At 41.7% G+C, this 11,345-nt stretch overlaps 1 protein-coding gene across 1 annotated transcript in view; it reads left to right on the top strand.

The window, feature by feature from the left end:
- osbpl6 (oxysterol binding protein-like 6) overlaps nt 1–9,051 on the top strand; it is a 101,028-nt gene extending 91,977 nt beyond the window's left edge. The window contains exons 18-24 of the mRNA XM_079822447.1: nt 233–296; nt 380–458; nt 576–720; nt 1,598–1,742; nt 2,143–2,269; nt 6,538–6,660; nt 7,826–9,051. Coding sequence (XP_079678573.1) covers nt 233–296; nt 380–458; nt 576–720; nt 1,598–1,742; nt 2,143–2,269; nt 6,538–6,660; nt 7,826–7,934 — 792 coding nt within the window. The 3' untranslated portion in view covers nt 7,935–9,051. The remainder of the gene's footprint in view (nt 1–232; nt 297–379; nt 459–575; nt 721–1,597; nt 1,743–2,142; nt 2,270–6,537; nt 6,661–7,825) is intronic.
- Nucleotides 9,052–11,345: the final 2,294 nt, after the last annotated feature.

Genomic DNA, 11,345 nt, shown 5'->3' with positions numbered 1-11,345 from the left:
CCTTTTAAATTTGTATTTAGATGTTATAAAATCCCTAATATAACATGAAATAATCAAGAAATCAATTTTTGTCAAAGTGTGACACTTTTTGTACTGAAGTCGTAAAGTCTCATGAAGCTATAGCTATCTTTTGCTGACTTACAAGCTCTGGTATTTCATTATTAATAATTTCTCTGAATGAATTTATGCTAATTCCTGTGCTTCATTAATAAAGTTTTCCACCCTTGTTCAGGTGAGCCACCATCCGCCCATCTCCGCCTGCCACTGTGAGTCACAGAACTTCACCTTCTGGCAGGGTAAGACTGACACCACTCATGTGGTTTTGCTCTCAAAGCCTTTTATTATCACACTCAAGTGTGTGTGTGTATTTGTGCTTCAGATGTCAGATGGAAGAATAAGTTTTGGGGGAAGTCTATGGAGATTCTTCCCATCGGAACAGTGAATGTCATGCTACCCGGGTACATCTGTTTCTCTCCATCTTGCATCTGTCCCCCTCGATCAGTCTTTCTGGCTCCTCATATTTCATCAGGTCTGGCTCCTGTATCTGACCGTATGTTTTTCCTGTGTGCTGGTAGTTATGGGGATCACTATGAGTGGAACAAGGTGACGACGTGCGTCCACAACATTCTGAGCGGGAGGCGATGGATCGAGCATTATGGAGAGGTCACGATCAAAAGCACGCGCAACACCATCTGCATCTGCAAGCTCACCTTCATTAAGGTACACACACATCTGCAGCATCACATATCACACAGGATGCACTGAGGTTTCTCAACTAGGAGCCTCAGCGAACTTTCAGGGCCCCAATAAGTATTTAAAGGCTATTTTAAAGGCTCCTAAGTTTGATTTGGAGTCTCCTACATACATCCAAGGTCAAATAATACTTTAATTTTCTCATAATATAAGCTTTCCTATAGCTCAAACAGTAGAGCATGGCGCTAGCAACACTGAGGTCATGGGTTCGATTCCCAGGGAAAGCAAGAATTGACAAAAAAAAAAAAAAAAGTAAAATGTGTACCTTGAATGCAATGTAAGTCGCTTTGGATAAAATGTAAATGTAAATAATATGCATTGCAGCATCTGCTCTTTTCTCACAGTGACTAAAACAGTTAGATAAAGAGAGTCTACTCTGCTCTGATTGGTCAGATTGCCCATTTTACATTCACTAACAGCTCTCTTACACACTACATGAAAGGTAGTATCCCAAAAAAGCACAATATTGGCACTTTAAGTTTAGTTATGTTAACCATCTTAATGCTAAAAAAACAAACGCATATCAGCTTAGATAGGAGAGCCTCGAATCTTGTCTTGGACAAAGGGAGGCCTTGATTTAAACAACAAAATTCATCAGCAGTTACATTCCTGTCATAAGAGCAGCTAATAGGGGCATAGACACGGCTCTGCGTTGCCATAGTAACAGTACGGGACACGGTTTCCTCCAGAATCCCCACTTCAAGCCCCAGGAGCCTTTCCCTTCGGAGCCAGTAGGGCATAATCCCTTCCAATGAGTATTCACCCTATATTTGCAACAGAAATTCATGAATCTAAAGGTCTACATATTCCCAACCCTAATCAGTGTATGTGTGTTTGTGTCCAGGGAAACTACTGGAGCTCGAATGTGAACGAGGTGCAAGGATCTGTGATGGACCAGGAGGGGAAAGTCATTCACAGACTGTTTGGGAAATGGCATGAGGGTCTGTACTGTGGAGTCCCACCTTCAGCTAAATGCATCTGGAGACCAGGTACACACACTCCCAGGGTCCAACATGAACACTCACCCTGGGCCAGTTACTATAAAAATGGACTGTCACAATATAAAAAGTATGAAAATAGAGACTAGCCCCAACATTTTGAACGGTAGTGTATGATTTATGCCTGGTGAAAGTTTTTGGCTTGGGCCATTTAATAACCACCCAGACACTGTGCCAAAAAGTACATGGGTAAACACCACTCACCTCTTTCAAATTCATTGTAATTTAATAAAGTACAGTTTAATGGCCAGTGGGAAAGATGAAATGCTCTCATTTCTCCAGCTCTTTGTAGTTATGACCCTGCTCAACACAACAGAGGACAGCTCTTATGATGTTTGAGAGTGAGATGTACCTAGGCTAATGTAAATGAGTGTTGTGGTTGTGTGTACAGGGTCCATGCCCACAGATTATGAGCTGTACTACGGCTTCAGCAGGTTTGCTGTAGAGCTCAACGAGCTCTTCCCTGAGCTGAAGGAGCTGCTGCCACCAACAGATGCACGATTCAGACCGGACCAGAGGTACACACACACACACACACACACACACACGCTCGGAGCTCAGTGACTCCTCTGATAATGTACACTTAAGGCCCTATTGTAACGATCTGAGCACATGGTCTGAAGCTCATGGTGCACTTAGGGCGTGCGCGAATCCACTTTTGCTAGTTAAACAACATAAAAATCGGTCGGCGCACCAGGCGCATGGTCCAAAAGGGTTGTACCTCGTCTCTCAATGAGTCATGGGTGTGTTTTGGGTGTAACGTGCAATAAACCAATCACAGTCTCATCTCCCATTCCCTTTAAAAGCCAGTTGCGCTTGAGGCAGGGCGGATTCACTGTTTACATGCGAGCCGAAAGACTAAACGCTTCTCCTGAAAGGAATCCTTTTATTTTTTATATTTTAAAACGTGTGTGTGCTGCTGCGTGTCCATGTGTGTGTGATAATCAGAGTGTACGTGTGTTGTGCTCCCGCTTATAGGCTCATATTACTAACACACCCTTTAAATAGCACACAAAATACTGCACTATTGACTTTAGAGCAGGTTTGTGTTGGTCAATGGTTGGTCGTTTTCAGTTCCTCACAATAGCAACGCTCCAGCAATGCTCCTGATCACACCTGGTGCTCAGACCAGACGCTCATGGGAGTGCATTTGCTATTTAAACAACGTGATGCTGGACGTGAAAATGGCATCGACTGAAACTAGCAAAAAACACGTCTGGCGTCACATTGCGCCGGGTGTATGATAGGGCCCTTTGTGTAAGTAGTGAATGATAGCGAGTATTATACACTCACCTAAAGGATTATTAGGAACACACACTAATACTGTGTTTGACCCCCTTTCACCTTCAGAACTGCCTTAATTCTACGTGGCATTGACTCAACAAGGTGCTGAAAGCATTCTTTAGAAATGTTGGCCCATATTGATAGGAGAGCATCTTGCAGTTGATGGAGATTTGTGGGATGCACACCCAGGGCACGAAGCTCCCGTTCCACCACATCCCAAAGATGCTCTATTGGGTTGAGATCTGGTGACTGTGGGGGCCATTTTAATTCAGTGAACTCATTGTCAGGTTCAAGAAACCAATTTGAAATGATTGGAGCTTTGTGACGGTGCATTATCCTGCTGGAAGTAGCCATCAGAGGATGGGGACATGGTGCTCATAAAGGGATGGACATGGTCAGAAACAATGCTCAGTTAGGCCGTGGCATTTAAACCATGCCCAATTGGCACTAAGGGGCCTAAAGTGTGCCAAGAAAACATCCCCCACACCATTATACCACCACCACCAGCCTGCACAGTGGTAACAAGGCATGATGGATCCAGGTTCTCATTCTGTTTACGCCAAATTCTGACTCTACCATCTGAATGGCTCAACAGAAATCCAGACTCATCAGACCAGGCAACATTTTTCCAGCCACTCAAGGCTTTCAAGAAATCGAAACAAATGAGCACAGCACACACAAAGAATCTCAGTTGGCTTTCTGACAAAATGTGGAGTTTTTATATTTATATTTTACATGATATAGTTAAGCAACATCACACGACCGAAATTGCCCCCTAAACCCTTAATCACTAATGAACTGTGATGCCATTTAGAACTAAATCATGCGTTATGGGTGTTCGAAAAACCGTTACGGAAAAATGACCTCCGGCTGGTAAACTCCTTTGAACTACCATTGGTCCGTGGCGATGATGCAATAAGTAGGTGTGGCTCTGAGGCTCCGCCTTCTTTGACGTGTAAATCTCTGATTCGTTTCTTCTGATCGTGGTTGGACGTCCGTGATTAAGAACATGAATACACTGGAGAGCCACTTTATAGTAGAAACTGAAGTCGTGATGTTAATTGAAAGACACACTGACTTCCTGTTTAACACTGTAAAGCGTCTGCTTGTATAAAGTGCTGTATAAATAAACGTGACGTGACCGGAGTGCTGAACTGCAGAGCTGGTGCAAACACATCCACATCACTATGATCAGGTGCTTTCTAAACTGCCGTTTTCTCACCAGCGTCACTTTTGTTGTGCTTGTTATTGAGAGGAAAGCACACAGCACATATTTACATATCCATCTAACCGTCCGTTAACACTATACTACTGCTCATGTGTTTCAAACTTCTTTTTACCCCAAAGCGAAGAACGAAAAGAACTTTGCAGTGACTCGTGAGTATATCGAGGCCTTAAAGTCGCCATGAAATCACAATTCTTATTTTCATGGAATATTATAAATGATTTATCTGTGCACTTCATTATATGCATCCTCATAATCTTTAATCAAAAATGTTAACCTTCCCTCCCCCTTGAAACGACTTCTCTTCCTGTCATGTGCACAAGGGTGGGGCTATCGCGGTCGGTCTCGTTTCTGCCTCCATTTCGTTAGAAACGCCCAACTTGCAACGATCCAATCAATTCCCGAAGGACAAAATCAAGCCCCGCCCTACATTTTTTCTCATTACAGAAGCCGTTTCACTCGGATATACATCACAATATGAAAAAAAAACAATCGCAACTCTCGTTTCAGGCCGACATGCTATTGCTAGTGGTTGGTATTAGGCAGAAGGGACGTTATCGTTTGATTGGACAGACTTTTCTGTACACCACAAAATTTGGCAGAAGAGAATTTTAAATGTTACTGTTAAAACTTAAATATGTTTATTACATTTTGTGTATCAAAATGTTCTTTAAAGTAGGGGTTGAACGATTTGTTTTTTAAGTCTGCATTTATGTGATGAAAGTCGACTAGTCGCTGATGACGTCATCAATGAACAGGTCTTAACACATAAATATTAGATGAAAAAAATAGACATATAAATATTACATGAAAAACTTAAAAATAAAATAAATTCAGGTTGAAGTTTTAAAAAGACTTAAACTAAAACTGAAATAAGAAGAAATGTTATTACGGCAGGCAAGGAAGCAAAAAAGAGAAGGAGAGGTAGATGTAATTGTAGCCATTTTATTAATACAAATGTTATAAAAATATTAAAACAAAGCAGGTAATCCAACAAGAAACCAACTAGGGTGCAGGAGAGAACATAACTAGCAATAACACTTAGACATTACAGGACAATGAACTGAAACAAATGCTGAATCCGAAATTGCCCCCTAAACCCTCATTCACTATTCCCTATGTTAGTCCACTAATGCAGATCACTTGAAGGAGTAAATGAAAACGAGTCTGTTGAGTGTACATCGGCTGTATGCTTGTTATTTCAGTGCATTGTGCGATTGAATGAGTGCATTCAATAATGGCCACTATGGTTTCGGACACCACTACAAATAGCTGTCCCCTCAAATAGTGCCAAAATATTTGAGGGTTTAGGGGGCGATTTTGACTTCAGCCCAACTGAAGGCTTAAATACACAGGAGATAACTGAAGGCTAAACAAGGGGCGGGTGAACATAATCAGGAACAGGCCAACTAAAAGTCCATCAAAACTAAACTAAACTTACATGTAATAATCAGCCTTATTTGGTAGTGTTACATGAAATAAAATGCGGTCAGATTTAACAGAGAGGTTGAGAGTGTTTTAAAAAGATGAGACGAACAACAGGAATAGAATACACAATCAAGCACACATAAAGCCATCTTGAGTTATCAGTGATTATTGCACTTAAACAGTCAAATACACACAAAATAATGTCAAATTGCCAGTCTTGATGAGTATTCACGTAAACACAGTAAGTTCTGTTTTCAGTGAATGTAAACAGTTGAGAGAGAAAACGCATGTGTAACAGTGTAATGGATCTGTGCGTCAGGTCTTAAAGTGACAGCAGCCTAATAAACCTGCTGACAAATGATGAGATAATATTACAAATATCTACATTCACTATGGTATCGATGTCAAAATTGTGGCCGGTGAAAATGCTGAGTGGCGAGTAAGTTTGGAAAACCATTAGCCACAGAGGCTGGTGAGCAAAAAAGTTCATGTCAAGCCCTGTATATATATATATATACTATAATATATTGAGCAGGTTAACACGTGTCATGTGTGACAGTGTCACAACGTTACATGTGTGTTAATATTCTTGTGATCATACAGTATGTGATTAATTTCAAAATGAAAGTATACGCCCCATGGAATCAGTTTAACTTTATATACTTAGAAATACTTGAAATACTGAGTCTTTCGTGTCACTTTGTAATTACACTCTATTTTAAGTGTATCGAGTGAATTTTTCTGCTCCCTAAGAGAGTTTCTTGCTTAGTTCAGCTCTTTCATCACTCCTTGAAACCAGTGGAACAGAGTTGACGCTGTGCTGAAGCTGTGGTTTAATGTGTCTCACAGGTATCTGGAGGAAGGAAATGTCCAGATGGCAGCAGCTGAGAAGCAAAGGATCGAAGAGCAGCAGAGAAACAGGAGGAAGTGGCTGGAGGAGAACAACATCAAATACCAGCCGCGATTCTTCAAGTCAGTGCACCTTCTGCTCTCCAGTCCCTGTCATTTAGAGAGATTAAAAGATAGATCATGCCATCACTTTCTGTTTAGTTTCCACAAAAATGTGTCTTTTTGTTTAGCCCCATTGCGTTTTCACACCTGATTGTTTGATTTGGAAACAGGACTTCAAATTGTCGCAATGTTGCAATTTCTTCCTGGTTCAGTTCACTTTCAAAAGGTGACATTTCTAAATGGTCCCAAAAAATGTTGTCACTCCCTAGCTTAAGAAAGGATAGGCTCTTGGACTGATGATTCCCACACTTTATTGAATATCCGTCACAGATGCGATCACCGTTGGACGCCATAAGACGTAGTATCACCATGAAACATTGGGAATCAACGTAAGAGCCTGTACAAAAAGAAAAGAAAACACCAAAATGAATAAACCTTGCAACAAACATACATCAAAACTAAATAAATACACTTATCAATGATTTAAACGTACCCAAACATACTATTAAAAATAACAAACAAATAATCTTAAAGCTGCACTATGTAACAATTTTTCAGTAAATTATCCAAACACCACTAGGCCAGTGTTATATATTTTGTTCAGTCGAGTACTTACAATATCCCAAATGTTTCCAACTATTTGTAAATCGTGAGAAATTGCTATTTTACCCGAGGAACCGGGACGTGTGAGGGCGTGACCTGTCGATGACATCATATCCGCGTTCCCCTCGGTTTCCGGTTTTATTCTGCAGAAACGCTTTCCTCTCACTGCAGTGTGAACAAGTGTCATAGCAGCCGCTGAGAGAACACACAGAGTAACGCCATCCCATCATCAACACACTCAGATGAGTCTAATATGATCATCAGAGCTTCGTTTCCTCACACTCATGAGCGCAGGAGCGGAAGTGGCGACTGTGTCATAATAAAAGTCCCGCTGCTCGCGAGGCGTGTGTTGCGTTCATCTTATTAACAATTACTCCAGCGGTTCCTCAGCTCCACAACACTCGCTCCTGCTCCGCCTCAGTAACGTTAATAATAAAAAAATATTACGAAATCTTTGGTGAATTGTGATTTGTTCTTAAAACCGTTCGTACGCACATTTCCCGCACAAAATTGTCGCGTACGCATGCTTATGAATGAGACCCTGTGTGTCGTCTTTTTAACCTGTGCCTCCTCTGTGTAACAGGAAGGTGATGGACAGTAACCAAAGGGAGAGATGGGTGTCTAACAACACGTACTGGGAGCTGCGCAAGGACCCCGGCTTCCTCAAACTAGAGAACCCTCAGCTGTGGTAGATCCAGATGCCTTCACTGCTGACTGCAGATGCTAACTATGCAGAACAGGAGCAGCCTGGGACTTCCCCCTAGATTTGGATTTTATCTCCAGAAATGGACTGAAGGTCTGAAAAAAAGACTCTCCACATCACTTCGGCAGGCTCCGCCTCCATAGTCTCCCTCTCCATAGTAACAGAGAGAGAGAGAGCGCGCTGTTGTCAGGGCAACAGTGAGAGCCGGAGAGCTGTCCACATGAAGCCAGTTGTGCTTCCTGTTATGTCCTTGCCTTAAGAAGTCGCTTCTCAACAACAAAGTTTTACGCTTTTAGTGAAATTCCCTCAACTTCTGGGTTTGAGTTTGCTCTCGGTTACATTCTGCATGTGTAGATGGCAGCTTTCTTCTGCAATAGGTTACACAAACTCATCAAAACTACATCTAGACAATTTTAGTGGTATTTTTGTAAACGACCAAAAGGACGGAATTGCTTTGGCAGTTAAAGCTGTGCTGTGATCGACCCGTTTCGTCCACATGTCCCTCGTGATGTTCAAAGGCAGCCATCAGAGGGGCGGTTCAGTGTTCAGTGTGCTCAATGTGGGACCGTTTTATAACCCACCCCTCAAACCCTTCCAAAGATTCAAGGCTGAAAGAGAGCTCCCGTACGCAAGACCTCATGCTCTCCTGTCTCTCTGTAGCTGCGACATTAGCCCTCTCCATTTAAAGCTGAAGTGTGACATCTAGCGGCACACAACCAAATTCAAGAAGGGATTTTCTTCCACACGGGTTCCACAGGCAAAACCAGTCAATGCCCTGCTAAACAGATTATTACAGGTTGTTCCGCCCCCAAACGTACGCCATTGGTTGAGCCAGAAGTCATTTAAAGAGATAGTTCATCCAAAGAATGAAAATTCTGTCATTATGTCGAACCTTTAAACATATGCAAAATTTGAACATAATTGTGTGTCGGCAGTGTGTGTACACAACCACCCTATAATGGTAAAAATCCACCTACTCATAAATCATAAGCAGTGTTTCAGAAAAAGCCTTTTCAGGGATTGACATTAACGCTTGTCTGGGACAGTTGAAGGAACGAGTGAAAGAGAATTTGAACGTGCCCGACCGGACAAGTATCCTGAACGTCAATAACAAAAAATAACTAGGGAATCACCAAAACTCGAAAATTATTCTGAATTGATTACATTTAGAGCTCTATTTTATCAATCTGAGCACATGGTCTGAAGCTCATGGCGCAGGTGCACTAAGAGCGTGTGCGAAACCACTTTTGCTAGTTTAACAATGGAAAAAAATGGTCTGCACGCAGGGCACATGGTCTAAAATGGTTGTACCTCGTCTCTTAATGAGTCATGGGTGTGTTTTGGGTGTAACGTGTAATAAACCAATCAGAGCTTCATCTCCCATTCCCTTTAAAAGCCATGGTGGATTCGCTATTTACATGGAGGAATTTGCGAGCGGAAAGACTGAACGCTTCTCCAGATGTGTGTGTGCTGCTGCGTGTCCATGTGTGTGTGTGTGATAATCAGAGTGTACGTGTGTTGTGCTCCTGCTTATAGGCTCATGTTACTAACACACCCTTTAAATAACACACAAAATACTGCGTTTTCAGTTCCTCACAATAGCAACACTCCAGCAATGCTCCTGATCACACCTGGTGCTCAGACCAGACGCCCATGGGAGTGCATTTGCTATTTAAACAACGTGAAAATGAGAACTGCGTCGAGCTGAAACTAGCAGAAAACACGTCTGGTGTCACATTGCGCCGGGTGTATGATAGGGCCCTTTGTGTAAGTAGTGAATGATAGCTGGTATTATATAATGTGTAAAGTACTGACGGTAGCAAGGTTGCGCTTTTGAGGCTCGCGCAGCCACTCGAGGCTTTCAAGAAATCGAAAACAAATGAGCGCAGCACACACAAAGAATCTCAGTTAGCATTGTCCCAAAATGTGGAGTTTTTATATTTACAAAATGATACAGTTAAGCAACATCACACGACCAAGAGTGCTGTTTTCCTGAATGCCATCACCACATTTCATACGACAGTTCTACTACAATAAGTAATTCATATATTAAGTCACTTACATTTTAGACGCTTTTTAGACTGTTTTTGTTCTATTTCAGCAAGTTGGTCCAAACAAAAATCACAGCACAACCACAGCAACACTAAATGATTCAGCGTTCGAACGAATCAGTTGAGTCAAAGATTAAATCACACATTCATAAACAACGCCTTCATTCTTAAATGAATCAGCCTTTTCAACGAATTTGAATGAATCCGAAATTGCCCCCTAAACCCTCATTCACTATTCCCTATGTTAGTCCTCTAATACGGTTCACTTGAAGGAGTGAATGAAACGAGTCAGTGAATTCAGACAGCCATCGAGTGCCACTTGTTATTGCGGTGCATTGTGGGATTGAATGAGTGCACTCGATAATGTCCACTATGGTTTCGGACTCCACTACAAATGGCTGTGCCCTCAAATAATGCCCTATTTAAGGCTATAGGGGGCGATTTCGGATTCAGCCATTGACTCACTCAGTAAGACGGTCACTTGCCATCACCTACTGGTGGTTTAGTTTTGCATCTTTGAAAGTATCATTTTCCCCCCAACATTTCTTATTCATATATTCAAAAAATATTTTAAACAATCTATAACATGATTCAAAGGGGCTATATGCAACTTTTTCCCCAAAATAAACGTAACAATAGCCTTTATATTTTACCATTTATGACTCAAACATCTCCTGATGAGCATACTGACACCTTGTCCGCTCACATTGGCCCTCATTTATCAATCTTGCGTAGAAACGGGCGTATATGTTGGCGTAAGATTATGCTTACACTCCTCTCACCGCCTGATTTATGAAGCTGTGCGCACCTCTGAAATCCAGGCGTACGCAAAACCTGCCCTTGATAAATGCCGCGGCTGTAAACGATCGTCATTAGAATAACACGCCCCTATATATTCAAGTCTCTGCCTCCCCCACGAAACTTCTCTGACGTGGAGATCGAGACCATCACCAGGGAAGTGGAAAAAAAACTAAATTGTTTTATTTGGGAGTTTAAAGAGTGGGATTAAAGGCGCCCACAAAAAGGTGTACGGTGGAAATCCAGTTTAAATAGCTGTTTGGATGAGAAATTACTTATCACTAGGGTTGGGAATCGTGAGAAATTTTCCGGTTCCGGTTCCGGTTCAGGTTCCGCCTAACGATTCCGGTTCCGATTCCGGTTCCATTAAAATTATTAAACAAATAGTGGTAAAAGAAAAAGGCACAATACGCAACTCAAACAATCCATTTTGTGTTTATTACTTGCTCTAAAATTTATTTACAGGTTGGCAATGTCAAAAAAGTCCTGTACTGTACATATATTACAGTATTAATTAAGCCATTCTTGCAACACATTTTTTTTCAAATGAA

The sequence above is a fragment of the Gobio gobio genome, assembly GCF_949357685.1.
Source record: "Gobio gobio genome assembly, chromosome: 7".
In the NCBI taxonomy this organism is placed as follows: domain Eukaryota; kingdom Metazoa; phylum Chordata; class Actinopteri; order Cypriniformes; family Gobionidae; genus Gobio; species Gobio gobio.
The sequence above is the reverse complement of the archived record's forward strand: the minus strand, read 5'-3'. Positions and strand labels throughout refer to the sequence as shown.